We start from the raw sequence: 22,755 nt of genomic DNA, 5'->3' as shown, positions 1-22,755 counted from the left end.
TATAAAATTGTTACACTATATATATATTAAATATATGTATAAATTATCTTCAATCTGTGAATGGGTATGGTTTATTACATGGATGTATGTATGCATACATAAAGTTATTATACAAGTTAATACAGCTATGTAAATATGTAAAAATATGTATGTATGCAAATATGTATGTGTGTGTGTATATATATATATATATATATGTCTGTATGTATGCAAATATGTATATATTTAACTGTGTATGTACAAATGTAAATATGTAATATATATATGTGTGTGTGTGTGTCTATATATATATATATGTATATATGAATGTATATATATATATATATATATATATACATATGTGTGTATATATGAATGTATATATGTATGCATCTATGCGAGTGAATGAATGTATATGTCTGTACATTTGCACGGATAGCGTTCATTTTGTATTGTATGCACGGTGAGGCGCTCAGGTATGAGCCGGTGTCACGGGCAGGTACACCCCGCACCATCTTGCTGCGAAATGGAGGAAACAAACAAGGAAACGAAGACGCTTTTTCTGTGAATGAGGAGGAGGGGTGGGAGGGCGCGGGCGGCCACTGGGAAACGAGCGTCCGGCTCAGCCAATTACCGGTCAGTGTGGGCGGGCTGACAGCGCCAAGCGCCTATGGCATGGTGCTCAGTTCACCAAGCGGTCCCTCCCTCCACCACCACGAACATTGTTGTGGAGTGACGTCAGCGCCAGACGATGCAGGCGGCCATTACTGCTGGCTGTGTGATTCCCTGAAGCCACAGGAGAGGAGCCCATGGCCAGGACCACTAGCCAAGTGGTGAGATACCTGCTCGGTGTGGGGCTCGGTTATACGCTTAGGGGCAGGAGTGGGCCCAGGGGGACTGCGCAAGGGCAGAGAGGGAGGAGCCAAGTTCATTGGCTGAAGGCCTCTCCCCTCCTGAGCTGGGTGTAGTGCTGCTGGAGACAGTCACCCCATTTACCCCACTGCCTACCCCTGATACCTGCCCTGTCGCACACAGACCTAGGGGTAACGGGGCAGTAGAATGTGCGGGCAGCCTGCAGCGTGTGCAGCTTCTATAACTATAGCATGTGTGCAGCGTGGAAACACCCTTCAGCATAGGGCATCCTCATCCTCCTCATCTACTCAGCACCCTCTCCTTATGCTTCATACCCCAACATAGACTTTAATCAGTCCCCGACCTCGTCTTACATTCAGGATCCATATGCCTGCCCCATGCATGCAAAGTCCCTCACTGTATTAGCCCTCTACCACCTCTGCTGGGAAGCCGCAGAGCTTATCTACCACCCTCTCCGTAAAGTAAAGCTTCATCCTCCAAGCTATACGTATAATGTATATCACAACTGCTTTACGATAGACATCCTTCATCACCCCTCCCTAAGCAGATACCCACGTCAATTGCTTCACCTCCTGCCTGTGGATACGGGGGTACGTTAGGGGTTTTATTGGGGGGGGTTCGGGATAAAAGTGCAAAAAAAAAAAAAGTGCATTGTTGTTGAGTCTTCACTCCAAACCTTTGTATCCGATCCAGAGGACGGGGTGGAAAAAGTTACTTGTGCCGGTAAAATGACAGGGTGTAGTCTGATGTCATTCCTTCTGCAGATGCCACTTATTGTTTGTTTGTTTTTTATTGCGTGTGTTTTTTTCGGCTTAAAACAAAACAACAACATTCTAGTTCCTTTTCTGACGAGCGAAAACAGGAAGCTGCCGCGAGGGGTTAAACTCCGTGCCGAGTGGCCCGCGCCGATTCGCCGTGTAGTTTGTGGAAGCCATTCATAAAGTGGCCGTCATTCACAGATCTCGCGCCGCCAGTCGTTTGCTCGGAACGAGCCGTGTTGTTGTTGTTGGCGTGTTTGCCGTTGCCTGCTCGTTGCTTGCACGGCTGCAGCGTGTGAGTGCTTGTGCGAGCGTGAGTGCGGATGTGGCATTCGGATGTCTCTTTTCTGACAGCCCCGGGAACGGCTCCTCTGTCCGGCTTGCCTCGGCGTCCCTGTGTTACTCCAGCCTGGAAATGGTTACCGTCGCCTGTATCCCGCTGGCGTGCGGCGGGTTAAATATACGGAGTTTACGTTATTTTCCAATTCTTCAGAATTTCATTCTTTCGTAAACAATACATTCTAATGTTGCCGTATTAACGGGGCTGCGCATGCACAGGGCTTTATTTCGGTAGCTGTAGCGCGAACCCGTATTGGTTCGAGTCGTCACGTACGATTTCACAAAGTAAATTCCTTTTTCTGTATTAGCCTCTACCACTTCTGCTGGGAGGCAGTTCTATTTATCCACCACCCTCTCAGTAAAGTAACACTCCGCTGATAGAACAGAATGTGTCGTGTGTTCATCTTCCTTTCTTGAATGTATATTTCGACCCACTTGTTGCTTACCAGGCTGTGCAGCGCTTACAGGTTTCCGACGTCTCAGTTCCTAGCTAAGGATTATGGGAGTTGTAGTTCTAGGGACTGGTGGAAAGGCACCTGTTAAACTCTGTCTGGGGGGCTGTGATCTTGTATGTTGAATTAAGAATCGTACCCCTGATTAGAGCGCTGTGCGCTTTTACCCCTGCATTTGGAGAGACGGCTTATTATGTGTCGTTACGTGCCTAGTGCGTAATTGTTGATAAAATAACTCGTTTTATCTGCTGGTGTTGGCTGTAGAAGGTTGGGTTTCCCGTCTGATGAGTGCAAGCGCTTTCCCCGACTGTCAGATCAGAAATATCTTCTTGCCTTAGAGATCCTAATAAGAAGATTACTGTAAAAGTAATGATTTATCAACTGCACCAGAGCTGCTGGTAAAGTGACATCATTCACCGGGCTGCTGTGTTATGATGTCACGAGATGAGAAATGTTTTCACTGGAATTCTGATTGGGATCTGTTGTGTTGGTACTTCTTGGGAAAGCGGGGGCTTTGCTGGGGGGCGTCAAACACCCACCTTACGGATATAATGGATATCATATTCCATGAACTCTTTTCTGACTCTTTTTAGTTTACAAGCATATTAGTATTATTATTATTTATACATACAATCATAGACAAATAGACTAAGACAATTAGATAAGGAGGGTCCCGCTCCCAATATATATATATATATATATATATATATATATATATATATATATATATATATATATATATATATATCTCTATATATATATCTCTATATATATATCATGAGTAATATCCAGCTGCGCCACATCAGAGACCGAGAATGATACATTTTAGTTATATCTGGTGGCCAGTACTGTATACACTATATAGATATATATACTGTGTCTATATATATTTATACACAAATACTAAGTGTTATTACATGTCTCTATATATTATATAATTCATCTAAATATGCCATGCAATGCCGCTTGTAATTTGGCAATATCATTTACTTAACCACAGAAAAATGCCCAAGACGTTCTGCAAATCGGATCTGTTGAGCTCTTTCCTATAAATGTGTTTTATATTCTCCGAACGACTTAAATTATCTGCAAACCAAACTCAAGCCGCTCCGGGATTATACATTAAAAGAGCGTGTTTCTGGTGAAAAAGTTTCCAAAGGTGTCTATTTTTCACAGCAAGCGTCGGCAGGATCATCGTTCCTTTTGGTTGCTATGGCGATAAGTCCGTTTTTCCAAACTTTGTACCCGATTTCACATTTTATACATAAACCTCCGTTGCGTCTGCTGCCGTTCTGTGCTCCTGTGTGTTTTATTCCCCCCCCCCCCCGCGGTGCGTTGGGGGTAAAGGAGCAGAATATGTGACACAAGGAGGTCAAAGAAAACTACTATTTATATTATATGGAATAATCATCGATTGATCTGTAGACTTCGTTACCATAGGAACAGAGCAGATTATTATTTATTGATTTCTATAGAACCATCGTATCCCGCAGCCTTATATATATATATATATATACCGTATTGGCTCGAATATAGGCCGCACTTTTTTCCCCCACTTTAAGTCTTTAAAGTGGGAGTGCGGCCTATATTCGGGATCTAGCGCCGGGCAGGCAGCGGGGTTAGGATACAGATCCCCCGCAGCAGTGCAGGGGACCTGCATCCTACTGTCTGATACGCTCAGACAGCCTCCCCTGCCAGCACTTCCCACGGGGGGGGGGGTGCCGGCACGGGAGGTTATCTAAGCGCATCGTGCGGACCGTCCCCCCCCCCCCGGACTTACCAGAGCAGACTCCCGGGTGCCTTGCGGGGCCGGCGGGTGACGTCTACACAATACGCGCATACAACTTGTATTGTATTGCGTAGATGTCCCCTGTCGGCCCCGCAAGACACCCGGGAGTCTGCTCCGGTAAGTCGGGGGGGGGCGGCAGGAGGACAGTGGTAGCGTATCTCGGGGAGGGAGGACAGTGGCAGCGTATCTCGGGGAGGGAGGACAGTGGCAGTATATCTCGGGGAGGGAGGACAGTGGCAGTATATCTCGGGGAGGGAGGACAGTGGCAGGATATCTCGGGGGGGGACAGAGTGGCAGCATGTTTTTTTTTGGTGCTTTTTTAAAGAAGAAAACTTTTTCTTTAAAAAAGCACCAAACTTTTAGGGTGCGGCCTATATACGGGGGCGGCCTATATCCGAGCCAATACGGTATATATATATATATATATATATATATATATAATATATATGAGCATAATAATCCGTGCATCACAAGAGCTTACACTCTATCAGTTTCAATGTAACATCCATGAAGCTGTTTATTGCTGTGTATGTATATATGATCTTTCACGTGATTGTATGTGTTCTGTGTTATTATTTTATACATGTTTGGGTGTATTTTGAATATAGTATATAGAATGAGCTCTGTTTATGAAGTTTCTGGGCCCTTACGGCTTGTGGGTGTTATGGGAGATACAGTTTGATGGCTTTTAATGGTATTTTGGTGCTTCGGATGTGTTCTCGAAACACGTTGTGTTATGCAGTACATCCTCGCTGCTAGCACAATGTTTTCTTCTGTTTTATTATTTTATTTTGCGTAGACGGCTTATTTGTATGATATATAATTTATTATTTTTCGCTATATATGTGGCATCCTCGCGGAGCGTTTCTACTGGACGCGGATGAGTCATGAATCCCGGTGGAGTTGTTTAAAAAAAAAAAAAAAAAAATGCTCATGTCTGTTCTGGATTTGCAGCTTCTTATAATGATTAAAGCCCGTCGTGTTCCGCACGCCGCGTGTCGGACTGCATGGGATGTGTGCGTCCCGGTAATGTTACATACGTTAGGGAGAGCTAGCTGTCAGTGTGTGTGTGTGTGTGCGCGCGTTGTGTATGCATGAATGTATATATGTATATATATATGTATATATATAAGCATTGTTTCCCTAGTGTTGTGTTGGTTTGGCATACTCCATGGACCAGTGTTCATGAAGCACCTTTATTAAAGCAGGAAAAGAACCGAGAGCCGATATTCTTCGGTGGTATAGATATAGAATGAACTTCCTCGGAAGAAGTATTTTGCTGACATCCGTTGTCTCTTCGATCGTCCCCGCAGCAGTTGGACAGAATGTACTCCGGCTGTCAGCTTCTGGTTGACTGTCACTTGAGACGAGGAATCCTCATAGCACCTCCTGCCCTGTTTGGTGTTATTCTGCGACACGCTGCCCTGCATGAACAAAGGTTAATTATGGGGGCTGCTGACACTTAGGAAATGATTGTAAGCAGTGTAGAGGTGATGTGCTAAAGCGGCTCTTTAAGTCGCTCATCTTTAAGTTGTTATCTTTTATTTTTTATTGCGGCAACAATTTACGTTGCGCTTCATAAAATACAAATAAAGGGTCCGACAAAACTAGAATTGACAGGCAAAGCAATACGTTCGATCAAGCTTACAGACTATAATGAATATATTGACCTGCCTACCATTTCGGCTGGGATGCAGCTCCACGTATCTACCACCCCTTCAGTGAAGTAACACATCCCTTACATAGTTTGGTTTGGGAAGCGCGTTTTATGACAATGAAGACGTATATAGCGGAATGAGTGCTTGTCGGTTATTTCCCGTGAAGTGCTACGTATAAATTGACGTGTTGCCTTAATTATTGTAGATTATATAGGTTTAACCCTTCGCTGCCTCCTAAGCAGTATGGCGAGTGCCAGGTTTTCGCAGATTAACACTTATTTCTAGACTCGTGGAAATTCTGCGCACCGCAGACCCGTTTCTTGGTTTGGCAAGCGGCACGCCGGTTATTTATTTTTTTGTTTTTTACTAGCGGCCGCTCTACAATGCAAAATCATTTGTATGCCACAAAAATAACACTTTCTTCCGCTTCCGAGAAGGCTCTGAAATCAAGCTTGGCTTAACGGTAAATGTTTAACTCCGTCTATGTTTGAATTCCTCATTGTGAAAGCAGCGCAGCACAAACCGAAACGTCTCTGACTAGCGGGGTGTTTGTTTGAAGCCGGGCCGTTTGTTTCGTTAACTCCGCGAGTTTTATGAGAAGATTCTCTGTACAGAAATACTTTAAAGAACGCTTCTAGATTGTAAGCTCCTTTGGCCAGGGCCCTCCTTGCCTTTTTTTTGCTTCTGTAAGTCAGATTGTTATGTTATCCACTACTTGTTTTGTCTTGTTTACCCGTTGTACAGCGCTACGGAATATGATGGCGCTTTATAAAACAATAACTTATAATTGCCGGAAAATGTTACGTCGGGGAAATAATATCCCTCGTATTCTGATTTCCTCTTGATATTGGGGTTTATTCGCTAAAGGGATGGTTTTCAGGAGAGTTGTGTTTCAGCTTCTTGACTTCGAGTGTTATGAAGGACCATAACGTTCAGGTTTCTCCAGCAAGAAGGCTACGCTGGCCCTGCATAATGCATAGGTCAATGGGTGAAGGCGTCTCACTGATTTGAAGTATACATGTGCAGGGCCAGCCAAGCTTTCCGTGTTCCCTTTCATAATATATAGTGACGATATATGAGACACAAGTCCCCAGAAAACGCTCACGATGACCCGCCGGTATCTTCTGAGGTCGTAAAGAACCCCCATTGATGTTCTAGACATGATTTGAAGCGTGTCTGGGGGGGGTTGTTTTTTTACCTAATGTACTTCATGGCATTGCACATATCCCCTGATAAACCGCAGCGGGGTGAAATAATGTCATAATGATTTAAGTCAGATTTCATAGGTGGACATGTCTACGACACCGATGGCCAAAACTTTTGAGTCCTCGCTCCGCACACCGGCTCTACAGTGAAACTCTGCAGTCCTTTTAAAGATACTGGGGGGGGGGACACCATCAGTGTATTAAGTGTGACTTTTTATCTCATTCCCGTCACGCACGTTTCCTTTGGAAAACACACTTGCTTTCTCTAACCAAACTGACAAAAGAGCCGCGGTTGTTGTGCGAGCGAAGCGTCGCCGCCGTCGTCTGTCCTGCAAAATAAACATTGCGTTTCCCAAACCCTGATGACATCAGACGGGCCGTTTGCTCAGGAAATACAACGTAAATCTACAGAAACAGGTGCTGCGTGTGTGTGAATGAGTGCGAGTGCGTGAGTGTAATGTGTCAATATATTATATCAAATACTTTTTAAGATAATATTTCTAAATCAATAACTGTTCCTTACAAAGCTATTAGATTGTAACTCTGTATAATGCTATGTCAGTGTGCTAGCTAACACGTATATGCTGAAAGGGTTAAGTCCGTATCATATATATATATATATGTGTGTGTGTTTGTATGTATGTGTGTATGTATATTTTCCGATTAGTTTTGTCGGTGTCTTAACGAGCTATCGCTGGGAACATGAAGCTGGTCCTGTATCCCAATATAACCAGTAGGTGTGATAAACTGAGTGACAGTGACTGGGAACTTGAGACCGCTAAGCCGCTGATCTGAGAGGGAAAACAGGAAGCTAGAAAGCGTGGATCGAATGATGAAAGGCCGTTGATTGATGCCTAGGAACAGTCCCAGTCCCTTATGAGAAAATAACTTCATTTCCCCTCTTCCATAGCATTAATAATTTCCTTATAAATAACGAGCGCTTGTAATTGGCTGTTCTGCCCGGCTCGTGGATTACTTAATACAGATTATGCCATAAATAGGAGTCGCCCTTAATATACGACGACACATGCGGCAAATGCCACGAAATATATCTATTGTTTACCCTCTAAAATTATAGAATTAGCACAGGCTGTGTGATTTCATCAAGCCTAACGCCGTGGGATTTACCAAAAATACATTTTGCAGAAGCCGTGCAAAAAGACTGTAATAATAAAAAATTTAGTTTTAAAGTTTTATGCTAGAAATGATTGAAAATGAAGAATTTTTTTTTAAAACGTGTTTGAGCCTCATACAATTGCATAACGAAAATTTTTTAAACAAAATGTACATTATATTTTTATTACTAGAAAATGCTTAATTAGGAACTTTACTATTCATATTTTTTTAAAAAATACACAGATGTTTTATACCTTTTTACTGATTTGATGCCACATTTCCCAAAATGAGTCTCCCTTGTTACAAGTGCATCATTTAGCTGTCGATATGACTAAATATTTCAACACAATGTGTCGTTAATAAATAGTGGATTGTGTTCTTAGTAAGCGGGGTTTGAAGAGCGATGTGTAAACCCATAGAATAGATGCAGTTTGATAACAGAGGGATTTTTTTTCTTATTAAACATCTTTTTAGCACTAGTTATTTTCGTTCGCAGCCTTTCCTTTCATTCCAAGCGCAGTCCGTCAAATCGTGAAATCATTGAAACTGATACCAAAATTTTGATGCAAAAAAGTGAAATCTGCTGTGCTAAATACTGGAAGAGGCATTTTGTGTTTTTTTCGTGATAAAATATACTTTTTAATCGCTTTTTGCTCGTATTTTTTTATAGCGATGTTGCTGCATTCCCACATTATGAAAAAGGACACAATTTTCTGATAAATTCAGCTCAGTGTTTGCTTTACGGCCTCTCGTCAAACTGAAGGAATTATTTACGATTTTCTGTATTATTTTGGCTTCTCTGGGGTTTTCGTTTTTAGCCTTCGTTTTGTCTCTTTTATTATTAGGCATGGCATGAGAAAAATTGGTTACCATACATTCTGTAGATTAAGAAATATATTAAATTCCTGATATATTCCTGTTACGTTTTATTAGAACAATCTTCCAATTAACCGAATCAATACAACTCATCGAATAAAGGTTTTTTTATTATAATTATTATACTGAAAAGGTACAAAAAAAAGTTTTCTGTCATGAATGACATTGTAATAAATCCTCTGAAGGCTTTCTTTATGTTTGAAATTTGATCGGAAAGTATGCTGCGGCTGGAATTTGACCTAAAAATTCTTTGTCCGTTCCCCTCTCAGGAATTTATTGATTCGGATTTTACCACCGTTCACAAATCCTGCGAATAATCTGCGTTAGATGATGGGTTTGGTGGATCGATCTGCTTTTCCCAATATTGATAAAGTTAGAACGTTTATAAAGCGTTCCTTGTTTTACGTGGAATGTAACGGCAGACGAGATCCTTTCGCCCCGTCTAGTCTGCCCCACGTGTCGCGATGTAAAGACCCAAACCTTAATCAGCCGTTGGTCTCGTCTTAGATTCAGGAGCCATAAGCCTGTCCCATGTATGTTTAAATTCCCCTGTAACTTCTTCTGGAAGGCAGTTCTACTTATCTACCACCCTCATTACTGTATAATTGGCAGCCTTTTACAAAACTGTTGAAACAGGACCTAGATTTGACAGAAATTTTGAGGCACCCACCATACATCGTGAAGAAGCTTTGGGTGATGCTCGGCGAGGTTCTTCATGGTCCGGTGGGAAGTGACTCGAGGTTTAATGGATACCTTGTACTGTTGTGCAGCGGAAGACACTCCGTTAGGAAGAGCTGGGGGTAAATTATTTAGCACGCCATAGGAAATCACATTACTATTCGTATAATTTATTTATGCGGCTCCAACCATTCTGCAGTTTCAACAGATTCCTGTAACCAATATAAGCGAACAGATGGACAAGTCCCTGACCGCGCGTCCTTACAATGTAAAGGCAGCGATATTATCTAAGTTAGAGTAAAATGTACATTGCATTTATTCTGCCCCATTGGCTAGATAATGAATCGACGCCTGCAATTACCTGGATTCTAACATTTTCTAAAGTAGAACCCACTTGAAATGAGATCATAGATTCCCCGTCCCTCCCCGACCAACCGTGTGTCCGAGCTCTCCTCATTTCAAAATCCAGTCTTATTAGGCTGACGGCATACATAACAGCCGGTCGAATTTACTGTTGAACAGGCATTTTTTTATAGGAGGGGGGCAAAGGGTTAATAACTGTTTTTATTAAGTATTTTCCCCATACTCCATAGGGAATTTCAGATCCCATTGTACAGCGCTGCAGAATATGACGGTGCTATATAAAGCAATACAAATTAATGGTATTAGGATTTATTTTATCATTTTTTTTTCTTTAGGCTTAATTATAAAAATTTTCTTTTATGATGATAAAACCTCCAGGGCACACCTTAAATGTTGTGTTGCCAATAGCGTGACTTAAAAAAAAGTTTTTTTTTTGTTTTTTTTTGAGAAAACAAGATATATATACTTTTATGTTTTGTTTTTGTGTTTCTTTACGTTTGCCTTTTCTCCGTAAGAAGTTCTTGAGTCCATAGACTCCACAATTGGGACCAACAGCCAAGAAACGCTTCTGCTGACCAAATGTTTGATAAAACCTCAGTAGATTTATTTCGCAAACCTAGAAAAACAACCAACAGTGAGATTTCCCCTCCACGTAACCAAATCTATATAAGAAACAGCTTGTTCTATGTGACAGGGAAATAAGTACATTTGTTGCGCTAGACCTGGACATTCTCCGCCCGTTCGCGTTAAAACCCCACAAAGCGACATCTTTTATCCATGTGTCTCAATAACGTCTTATCGAGGGCAAGTTTACTCAAAACCCCGTCGGGATGGGCAAACCCCCTGGAGTTTAGGTTTGATGGGCATCGCTAGAATAGCCCAGGTGGCTGGAAAGTACCAACTTTTTTATTTATTGTAATCCTATATCTATCTATCTTAAATGAGTATACCAAAAAAAACCACTTTGTTATATCATGTTTTACTGCTTTCAGGACAAAGTTAGCATCCGCCCAAAAAAATAAATGATTTGTTGCATCTTAGTCTTTTCACATAGATATAAATATAGTAGTTGTTTAATTTAACAAATTTTAAGATTTTTTTCTGTCTTTGATATGCGTCCTGTGGCGCTAGCCTTGGCCAAAAAAAATACTCTGGATAAGGTGATTTTTCTATTTAGTTTTTTTTTATCTAAATAGATTTATGCATATGGATTTTAGTGTCATCCATTGCAGAGTTTTGTTTTGAATTTACATTTTATTTTTTTGATATCTTTTTGTTCATTTAGTTATTTCTTTGCTTTGTTTTGTAGAAGGGACTCCAAATGCTGGTTTTCAGCCAGGAACTGCACTGATTGGTGGTTCATTGGTGTGCTGTGTTCCTGGTCCCCCCCCCTGTAATTTTATGATGGGGGAAAGATATTAGACGGGCAGAGTGAGGGCATGTTTGGGCATCTTGGGTATCCTGAATAGGGATGGCTCTCGTGTTTGGAGCTGATAGTGTTACTGTGACTTGTGCGGTGTATGAATTATGCCAAAATGTGTTTGTGATTTAGCGGCCAGACGAGCATATTTAAAAGCCGGGCCAGGATTTTCCATGTCAAATAGTCAAAAAGGCACTAATCCTAAAATATTTCTCATTATGGAAACTATTGAGGATCTTATCATTCCGCACCCTCTGGTAACATTTAGCCTTTTTTCTGGAGTTAACTGAAAACATCTCGGTCCCCGTAGCTTGGATCTGGTCCTCTTCGCAACTAAACATCCCACTAATACGTTAGAGTCCAACGTGTGTTTCTGTTGTGTGGCCATCGCTACCTCGTTGACCCTAATGTTTGTCCTGTTCTCTCTTGTCCCTTTCAGTATGATGCTATTCCAATTCAGTCCAACGTGGTTATATGTTCCTGTCCATCCCCTTCAATGGTGAGAAACTCGTCCGAGTCCGGCTCACCACCTGCCCTGTCTACCTGTGGCAGCAGATCGGGCACCAACATGGACGTGAAGACACCAGACTCTAGATCTCAGCAACAACCTCCACAGCCTCGGAAGAAACGACCAGAAGATTTCAAGCTGGGGAAAATTCTGGGCGAAGGGTCGTTTTCAACGGTAAGCGCCCACCCTGGACGCAACTATGCGATACAGCCGCTCAGATCCATGTGCAATAATTTAGCAAATAATTGCAGCGTTGTATTTGCTGGAGTCTCCGTATCACAAACTTTTCTGGAGTAACTTGAAATACACAAACCACTAAGAAATAATTTTTCTATTTGTTTTGTATGCTTCTTGATCATAAAATCTGGTAATGTTGGTCGTCATTGACAAAAAATGTAGTGTTATCCCATTTTGCTCCAATAATCTTTAGTCCTAGAGGCGGCTGTTGTCAGCCATGGGTCTGGCTGGGTGATTAAGACTGAGCCATTCGGTTGTTTAATACAATGCAGCATAACATGTTTGTCTAGTAGTCTGGGCTTCGATACCGGAGCTAGAACATATACAAACGGGTAACATCCAGCTGTATGAAAACATTATATTGTGCAAAAACTAGGACTGTTTGAAAATATATACTTTTTTTTAATCGGATGCAATTAATACAAAAATTAGCAGGAGTTCCCCTTTAATCATTTTAAAATAACATCTTTGTAGCCATGCAAGACCCTTTTCACTGTTTTCAGGGATTCCTATCTGGAATCATTATAGTTTTATTATGAGCATATTATTTATAGGTTCCCGTTGTACAGCGCAACGTAATATGGTGGTGCTATGTAAACCCGACGTTAATAATTATTCTCTTTTCGGCTATATATGTTGATTTAGCACAATAGGATTTATTGTCTTCTTTTTTTTTTTATTTGTATTTTTTTTTTTTTTTGGCTTGCAGGTAGTCTTGGCCAAAGAATTAACATCAGGAAGAGAATATGCCAGTGAGTATTTTTTTTATTTGGAAATGTTTAACCACATGAGATTTTTCTCAAGGACGGTTACAAAAGAAACAAATGAAAAATAATAATTATATACAAAAGGTATATAATAAAAACAGCATTAATGGTTATTATAGCTTTATATCGCCTTTCGTTATGTTAAATACATCTATTTGGCCTAATGTACCTTTTTATTTTGCTTTAAATATCACAAATTTGTTTCATAGACAATGACAGCTTTTTTCAAGACCACCCAAAAGATATACGATCATTTTTCTTTGCATTGTAGTTAAAATTCTACAGAAGAGGCATATTGTAAGGGAGAATAAGGTACCTTATGTAACCCGAGAGAGAGACGTGATGTCTCGTCTGGACCACCCATTCTTCGTTAAACTTTACTTCACATTTCAAGATGCTGAGAAACTCTGTATCCTTTCGTCAAGTTTTACATGATTTTTGGGAATCGCGGTATATTATCAGTCCCTTAATATTGGGGGGGGGGATAGTGGTGCAGGAAAAAAAGAAAATTTTACGTATTCTTGGCTTTTTGGTCCTTTTGTGGAGTCTATGGACTTAAGAACTTAAAGTATTTCTCGCTTATTTTTTATGTATAATTTAAGTATTGATGAATTGGGACACAGTTAGGTACATATTCACTACGAGGTTAAAAGGCTGCACTAAGACCCATAGTTTGTGAAGTTGTTCCCATCTTAGGGGTTCTCTTCTCATCTAGGAACTGTCAGTATATCAGCCTTCAGTCTGTAAGTTCTAGTTTTGTCAGACTCTTTGAAAGTATGGACTGTATTAAGCACTGCATACATTGTTGGTGCTATATAAACAAAAGGTAATAATGTTTGAAGAATGCATATTAAAGTACTCACAGAGGGTTAGGGGTACTCACAGGGTACTTTAATATGCATTGTTCTATAGTGGGGGCTGTCCCTTTAATTTTACTGAGCAAATGTTCTAATATATATATATATATATATATAATATATATATATATATATATATATATATATATATATAATGTGTGTGTTTAAAAATGTTTGTATATTAAAATATGTAGTTTTACAGACAAAAACCTAGTAGAAAACTATCCTAAAATATAGAGGTAACAGAAACAAATATGTTGCCTAATAATTTATTCTTCTAACTCGCAGCCCTTGTGGGATGTCTCCGGCTGCTGATTTAATATGTGAGCGGCAGTCTAGTCAAGCCTTTATATATATATGCATTTGACTCCTTGACCGTTGCTTCAGATTTTGGCCTTAGTTATGCTAAAAATGGTGAACTACTGAAGTACATCCGAAAGATTGGGTCGTTTGACGAAACCTGCACCAGGTTTTACACTGCGGAAATCGTCTGCGCTTTGGAGTACCTGCACGAGAAGGGAATCATTCACAGGTAACAAGCGACTGTATGCAAACAGCGCTATCCCTACGGCTGTGAACGCTGTTATTAAGGATCGTATAACGTTCAACCCCCACCAAAAAAAGAGTTCATGCTAAAATACGTTGTAAGTCTTTTAATACGTGCTCCTTGGAGGTGGGGGGGGGGACTTGCCTTCAATTCCAGAGTAGTGATCCACCATGAGTGACGCCAGCCAGCCAATAAGTGAAGGAGATCAGGGTTTTATTAAATAAATCCATTTGCTGAATTTACCCATAGTAATAATGCTCATTTATTAGAATTACTGTGTGTTGTGATTGAGTCCTAGTCTGAAATCCATTAGGAAGGTCAGATTCCAAAAAAGTGGATTAATTATGAGGAGTAAGCATGCGCTTTCTGTTAAAAACCCTTTCACTGGCCTGAAAGCAATGCATCAAAAAATAATAATAATAAATATAATCTGTAAACACCATTAATTATATTTGCGGAGTGCTCTTAACTGTAAAATACAGAATTAATGGATGAGACAATTTGTAACGCGTCAAAAAAAAAAAAGTACAGTATATACTTAACACTTATATTTGTTTTTTTTTTTTTTTGTAAAGAGATCTGAAGCCAGAAAACATTTTACTTAGCGAAAATATGCACATCCAGATTACAGATTTTGGGACGGCGAAAATTTTATCGTCTGACAGCCGACAAGGTAAGGCCAGCTATTTTCTTGCGTGTTTCACATGACCTAGGGCCTTGAATAAGTTGTTGAGATGTTATGAGTGGATTTAAATACAGACCTTATTCAATTTATTCAAGAGGACAATCAATGAATTAAAAAAAAATGTGCTCATTATTTAACATTTTCTCCCCAACAGCACGGGCAAATTCATTTGTAGGGACGGCACAGTATGTATCCCCTGAGCTGCTGACGGAAAAATCGGCTTGCAAGAGGCATGTATTTATTTTTATCACATTGGGATTTCTTGATGGTGGCGGTGTGTGCAGTTGTCATTGTCACGCAGAACAGAAGTGTTACCTATTTTTTTTAAAAAATTATTTTAATGGAACTGAAGTAGCTGAAGCTCATCAACATAGGCTGTCATGTGATAATCCATGTTCCCAAACCACAGATTACATGATTGTAATTGGAGTTTTTCCGTGTGTGAAAGATAGATGCTGGTTGATCCAAATATCGTTTTATCCTAAACGTTGTGTTTTTTTAATATTTTCTTTTAGTTCTGACTTATGGGCACTTGGTTGCATTGTCTATCAGTTGGTTGCAGGACTCCCGCCTTTCAGAGCTGGGTAAGATCGGGCTTTACATAGTGTTATCCCTTACATTAATCCAACTGTTCCCGAATAGAATGATGTCAAGTAAATGGATTCCGTGCATTGATACGGAGCATAAAGCCCAAATACATGTTCTACTCATTATCCTATGTATGTAGTTCCAACAGATCCAGCAGTACTTTACTGAGAATTATACAAGAAATAAAAAAATTAATAAGCGGGCCGAGGGCGAGTGTCCAGGAGGGCCACACCTAAGAGAACACAAAAAGCATCTATATGTTATATTGTAGGGCCGAGGTGCAACAACAGACGCTTTAAGATAAATGTTATTCGTTAAAATTGAACAGGCATGATGACCTTTAATATATCTGTAACCAAATATTGTTTCAGATTGATAACTTTTTTTTTCTTTCTGCGTTTTCACAGAAATGAATATCTCATATTTCAAAAGATTATCAAGCTGGAATATGAATTCCCAGAAAAATTCTTTCCTAAGGCTAAAGACCTAGTCGAAAAGCTGCTGGTAAGTCATATAAGAGTTCTCTTGATGTTAATTTCACCTTTTTAAACCTGTGCCTTTTGGATTGAGTTATTCACGAGTTTTTTTTTTGAAAAGAAAAAGTAAATCCGTAAACGTGTTATTTTATAAATATCTTGATGCTGACGTATGTGAAATTGCTTTTTAGTAACATTTTATTCATGTATGATGTATATGTCATAAATTATTGTGGACGATAGAATTGATATGTTGGGTGTTCCTAGTCAATACATTGAAATATAGGTAAATGGGTTGTCTTCCCCTTTTGTTCCCATCAAGTTGTCTACAAAAAAAATGCCTATCCTGTTAAAAAACATTTGTTTGCGTAATATATACTATTTCTCTGATCCACACAAATGTCTCACTGGTGGTCCCTATCCTAGTTGGCTTGTAATGTACGATGGTAATTTGCAGTGCCTTTAAAAATGTTATTTCCCGTTGATTTTTAGGTTCTAGATCATACAAAACGTTTAGGCTGTGAAGATATGGGTGGCTATGGACCTCTTAAAGCACATCCGTTTTTTGAAAGTATAACATGGACAGACTTACACCTCCAAACTCCTCCAAAGCTCACAGCATACTTACCGGCGATGTCGGAAGACGATGAAGACTGCTACGGGAACGTAAGTAACTCTGGCCACAGACTGACGTATACTCATGGGTACAACGGGCTGTTGGCACAACCCCAACCGCATTGGACTGGAGCAGCTGTTGCCCCTTTTAACCCCCTCCTATTGGCCACAATCAGTCCCCCCCAAAAAAAAGATGGGTTGTAAGCATTCATAGTCTGTCTTGTGGAGAATGTGCCCATTGTTTTATTGAACACATGATGCTTCAACAATAGCTCAGTCTAAATGGTTTACATTGATTCGTTTTATTTATTTTTTTTAAATCTTTTATCGGTGTTAAGCTAGTTCCAATGTGTTTGTCTTTTACATGAGTGTGTTGGGTTTTTTTTCTTTAATTTTTATTTTATTTTTTTAAATGTTTTTATTTTAGTATGATGACCTCCTGAGTCAGTTTGGTTGCATGCAGGTGGCTTCTCCAGTATCGCCCACCACGCTGCCAGTACCGGAAGCCGTTCAACCTCAAAGGTCCGGCAGTAACATAGAGCAATATATCCACGACCTCGACAACAATTCCTTCGAGCTCGATCTCCAGTTCTCGGAAGAAGAGAAACGGCTACTTCTAGAAAAGCAAGCCGGAGGAAACCAGTGGTAAGGGTTAAAGGCATACGCGCCAACATGTCAGATGGCCACAGAGGGGCACTTTGTTTTTAGGGGGTATGGTTGGGGGGGGCTCTTTTCCAAGACGTATTATGAGACTTTGTGACACGTCGATAACTATAGAGCTGAGTAAGGCACTTAGTAATCATTTTCTGCAACCGTCATGCAGAAGAAGCTTTTACATTTTTTTTTATGTTCTACTGATTATATTTAACCTTTTTCTGCTTTATATATCTCCCCAGCAGTTTAGGTCGTAAGAATTGCTGGATCCACTTGTATTTCTGAGTGCTGTTAAAAATTCTCCACTTTTCCACGGAACAACCTTGAGATGTTGTGAATTTAATTTAATAATTTTTTTCGTTTACCAACAGGCACCAGTTTGTAGAAAACAATTTAATCCTGAAAATGGGTCCAGTAGACAAGAGAAAGGTGAGCGTGGTTTAAGCTGTCCTGAGGATATTTTGCACGCTGGTTAATGGGGAAAATAATGGAAAGAGCTCGTGTTATGTTTCTCACGCACGCATAGCTTGCAGGCACAGATACAAAAATAAGACAGATGATCGCGTTAAAGGAATTTACGGGGTGTTTTTAATATTCCGAAAAATATACAAATTTAAGGATTGGAAATACGCATTTCAGCTACGGCCATACTGGGAAATTTCACAAATAATGAATAATGTAAAAGTGAAAAGCGTTCATGGTGAAGTCCGGAAAATAAAGCTGCAAATAATACTTATTATCCTGTTCCGTAATATTAAATTGTTTTTGCGTATTGTAGCTGAAGCAGCTTACAATTATCTGTGTCCTCAGGGGCTGTTTGCTCGGAGACGCCAGCTGCTGCTCACAGAAGGCCCACATCTGTACTATGTGGATCCTGTAAACAAAGTTCTGAAAGGGGAGATCCCATGGTCACTGGAGCTGCGTCCAGAGGCTAAGAATTTTAAGACCTTTTTCGTTCATACAGTGAGTTGTTTTTTTTGTTGTTTTATGACATTTCTATTCTTTCCAGATTGTTCCAATAGCAGACCTTTTATCTGTAGAAGCTATACGTTTATATTAGGCAGATCCTCCATTGGAAATCTTGGTTTCCATATTTTGGATCCTAATGCTTTTGACAGGGTTGTACTCTTACTTCTTGTTTGACGTTTTACGAGGCTATCACCCATGAGTGCTGTTAACTTTGGAAAGGAAAACTGCCCAATAAAGTATGCAGAATACCATTCTGGCCTGAAAACAGGTCACCTCCAAATAAAAGTCCCTTAAACCTAATACAACCAGATATGCAAACATTCACAGAAACGCAGTAAAGTGCACTCAACTAAAATAGAGTCTTTTCAACTGTTTTCACGTTAAAAACCTATATAGAAAGAGCTAGGGAAGCTATTTGCGCAACATCCCACGGGGGCATTTAATTTCAAAAGTGTTGTTTCTCTGGGGGGTGCCCTGACATGGTACGGAAGTTTAACGTAAGGAGCCTGGAGAAGCAAGTGGGGTCTCAACACGCCATTATCTTATGCCATACAATGGGACCTCAGCTTAATTGCACATGCTTTGGACCCCATTCACTTGGATAGTTGTCATCAATGTGGCCCTTACAGTTTTTTTTTTTTCCTTTTCCCCTAACGTTTTCGGTATTCATTTGCAGCCTAACAGAACATATTACCTTATGGACCCCAGCGGAAACGCTCACAAGTGGTGTAAAAAGATCCTGGAAGTGTGGCAGCGCAGATACCAGAACCATCAGACTAGCGGCACCTAACGCTCCTCTCCGTGTCTTTCAAATCTTCCCTTCATGCTGCTAGAAGTCCCTTTTTCGACAGATGAGCAGAACAGAAGAGAAAAAAATAAAAATAAATAAACCCTTCTCCTGTCACCTTGCCACCATCTTCATGGGAAAGTATATGTCATAAATTAAAAAAAATGAAGAAGAAAAAAAAAATAAGAAACTATATGGAATTCAGGGTTGCTTTGCTACTTCTCTGTGCTTCTGTTGAGTTATAACATGCATATGGTTGCAGTGAGGATCTTAATCATGCGCACATTCGCTCTGTATCCTCGGCAGATTAGTGTAGGCCGTGCTACGCCAGCTCCATGTACCGTCAGTAGAGACACAGATCCGTGTGCGTGCGTGTGCACACCCCGACAGAATCGTATACAGTAGTGTGGGACTTTTTTTCTTTTTTTTTAATCTCTTCACTGCTGGAGAAAACGGCAACCCATCGTTATCCTGCCCCGCAGACGATAAGTACACAAAAGGGTTATTAAACGATCACTTCTTTGTGTAAGTGGCACATTAAGTCAAATGCACGCGTGCAGGTTTCTAAATCTCCTTGTCGTGACATATCAGTGGTACTTATGCTTGTGTTAGTACATGTAAAGTACATAATTTCATTTACAGACTCGACAAACTATATAAAGCAGGCTATGGGGGGAAAAAAAGACAATGCTGACCTTGGCACTGATTCTATGTATAGATAATATATATATATATATGAACACACATTTGTACAGGGCTAGAATTCTTCACTCGCCCATTCGCCTGGGATACGCAAATCCAGTAGAAAATAATAGAAATGTTCATTTTCCCCCATATGCAACACAAGGTCGGTTAATAACCTATAGTTCAGTTTTAACTTCACACTTTAAAAGAACAATTTTAATAGAAACTGACTTTAACATATAGTCGGTGTCTGTTTTAACATCACCCCCCAAAAAAAACATCCGCAGAATTAACACACTTGCCGTTTTTAATAGGCTGATCGATTTACGAAAAGGGTTATTTCTACTGGATGACGTAAGCACTGTCCACGAGGCATTGTGATGTCATACTTTGGATTCACACGACCAATCGCTGCTGCTATTTTAATCAATAGTTAATTCATTGAGCCACAAAAAAAAGATCACAGACCAGTAAGTGTGAGATATCGGAAAAGATTTATGGTACTTAAGTCATATCCATGATATTGGTTTATTAATCGCATCTATTTTGTGGTCAAAAACATTTCCGCGTTAAAAAAAGGGGGGGAAATAAGACATGGATATTGAATACTAAAAAACTTAAAGACTTTGTAATGTATACATTTAGCATTTAGAGGTTTGTTTTTTTTTTTTGGCCAACTGTACCAGAGGAATTTTTTTAATACACCCATCAAAAATTGAATAATAATCCACCCTAATATATGAATATGCCTTTCAAGAAGTAGAAGAAGAAAAATAGTGTCTGTGGTTATTGTGACCCTGGTACACTTTGCCCATAGCCTCACGGTTCATGTAACTTATTTTTTTTTAATGGAAACATTTGCGTTCTGCCCAAGAATTGCATCCCATGCACCAAATGCTTATTTCTTGTGTCGCTGCTGCGTATAGAAATGGACATCTAACTTATAGAGCGACGCTAGCCAATCTCGTCTGCTTTGAATGACCTACGTCCGTAGAAATGTTATTACCGGTGAAAGCCTTCGAAAACCGACCACGCTCTAGATATTATACGGTGTCTGCTAAATGCGCTAATTGGTGGCAGTGATTAGAGCTGCAGTATATCTAGATTTAAAAAAACAAAAAAAATTAAAAAACATTACAAAAAAAAAACCAAGCTTAGTAGTATATTGGCTTTCTTTCAGGTTGGTGGCAGTTGGTTATAAACGTGTTTGATTTCTACCTGGTTTGTAGCTGACTGTAACTGTGATGTACAGGCAAAGCTTAAAAACTGAATAAAAAAAAAAATACAACTTACGAAACAAATAACGCAATGATAGGATATTCACTTTTTTTTGTATTTTTATTCTTGTATAAGGTTATTTGCTGGCTAAATGTTGGCCTCTAGTTCAGTTTGTGTTATTTAAATTCTAATATATGAATTATTTGGATTGAAATCATGTTCCAGGCCAGGTTGTTATATGTATTGATGTACAGCCATGAATGTGAATAATTATTGTAAACTATATTTTACAACTTTTTTTTTTTTCTGGCTTTATTATATAAATTTTCTATTTGGTCAATGATTTAATCCTATTTCTCATAATTTAATGAATATGTTTTCTTCTCTTCTTCTTTCCAAATATTTGTGCCCCCCAGATGTAGTTACTGAATGAGGATTTTTTTTTTCACATATGCTTGATTTAGTCTTGTAATAAAAAGCATGTAGGGTTTATAGGTGTACTTGGTGTCTGATTCTTTATTTCTCTGTGAAAACTCACGGCTGCATTCATAGTTGAAGCTGAGTGCTGTTCGCAGCCACAATGGAACAAATACATAGGGCATGCGTCATGCATGCAGTCCACGGTCTCTTGAATTATGCACCAATATTGACGGGACCTTTGCGTGTATGTGCCAACATTGAGCTCTGTGTATAAGCTTTGGGCCGCAGGGCAGTATACCAACATGACCCCAAACACACCTCCAAGACGACCACTGCCTTGCTAAAGAAGCTGAGGGTAAAGGTGATGGACTGGCCAAGCATGTCTCCAGACCTCAACCCTATTGAGCATCTGTGGGGCATCCTCAAACGGAAGGTGGGGGAGCGCAAGGTCTCTAACATCCACCAGCTCCGTGATGTCGTCATGGAGGAGTGGAAGAGGACTCCAGCGGCAACCTGCGACGCTCTGAAGAACCAAGAGGGTTAAGGCAGTGCTGGAAAATAATGGTGGCCGCACAAAATATTGACCCTTTGGGACCAATTTGGACAGTTCCACTTCGGGGTGTACTCAGTTTTGCTGCCAAGGTGTTAGACATTAATGGCTGTGTGTTGAGTAGTATACAACGTAATGTGGCACAAGTACAGCCACCATACGAAAGGATATGATTTTGGTCATGCCAGTCTCAGGGAGCATTTGTATGTGTAACGTTGGGTGATGGAAACGTTCATTTCAGGGTATTCCTTAAAAATATTCACGTAGCACCACACATGACACAGGCTGTGTTGCCCAGGGCATGTAGACAGGAAGGTATGGAAGGGAATCACACGCACACATCTCACACGCTGCACCTGTACCGGTCAGCAACCTGTAAAAATGACACAGGACCTGGGAAACATGGCCCACACGGTCTACCTCCATCAGATACGGACGACGCGGCTAAGGGGATGTCCCACTTTTCCAGCATGTATAGGGGCAATGGGTCTTAGGTTTGTTGTCGCCTTTTTGTGTAGCACGGGGGATATTGTGTATACACAAATACACATTGTATACATAGCGTCTGCATTTTTATTTGGGGGTTATGGTGAGGAGTCGGCCTCGGTGAGACTTTCTATGTGACTGTTATCCTGACTGGGGCACTTTGGAGAGTATTGTATTTGTAATAGCGCGTTTACAGATTTT

General features: G+C 40.2%; 1 protein-coding gene across 1 annotated transcript; it reads left to right on the top strand.

Annotated features, from left to right (window-relative positions):
* Nucleotides 1–673: 673 nt before the first annotated feature.
* Nucleotides 674–19,386, top strand: PDPK1 (3-phosphoinositide dependent protein kinase 1). Its single transcript, XM_053471209.1, has 14 exons — nt 674–812; nt 11,946–12,188; nt 12,961–13,003; nt 13,290–13,427; nt 14,263–14,407; nt 14,998–15,095; nt 15,262–15,337; nt 15,623–15,691; nt 16,103–16,199; nt 16,664–16,837; nt 17,214–17,431; nt 17,812–17,869; nt 18,251–18,403; nt 19,086–19,386. Exons 1-14 carry the CDS (start codon nt 789–791, stop codon nt 19,197–19,199), a joined length of 1,650 nt encoding a protein of 549 aa, XP_053327184.1. The 5' UTR covers nt 674–788; the 3' UTR covers nt 19,200–19,386.
* The last annotated feature ends 3,369 nt before the right edge of the window (nt 19,387–22,755 follow it).

Source organism: Spea bombifrons, chromosome 7 (assembly GCF_027358695.1).
Source record: "Spea bombifrons isolate aSpeBom1 chromosome 7, aSpeBom1.2.pri, whole genome shotgun sequence".
NCBI classification, from domain to species: Eukaryota; Metazoa; Chordata; class Amphibia; order Anura; family Pelobatidae; genus Spea; species Spea bombifrons.
The sequence above is the reverse complement of the archived record's forward strand: the minus strand, read 5'-3'. Positions and strand labels throughout refer to the sequence as shown.

Bases quoted from the DNA above. Each gene is read 5' to 3' on its own strand.
- PDPK1 (XM_053471209.1), top strand. From the start codon at position 789: ATGGCCAGGACCACTAGCCAAGTG. The intron at 813-11,945 runs GTGAGATACCTG...TGTCCCTTTCAG, and splicing joins CCAGGACCACTAGCCAAGTG to TATGATGCTATTCCAATTCA. The intron at 15,338-15,622 runs GCATGTATTTAT...ATTTTCTTTTAG, and splicing joins GAAAAATCGGCTTGCAAGAG to TTCTGACTTATGGGCACTTG.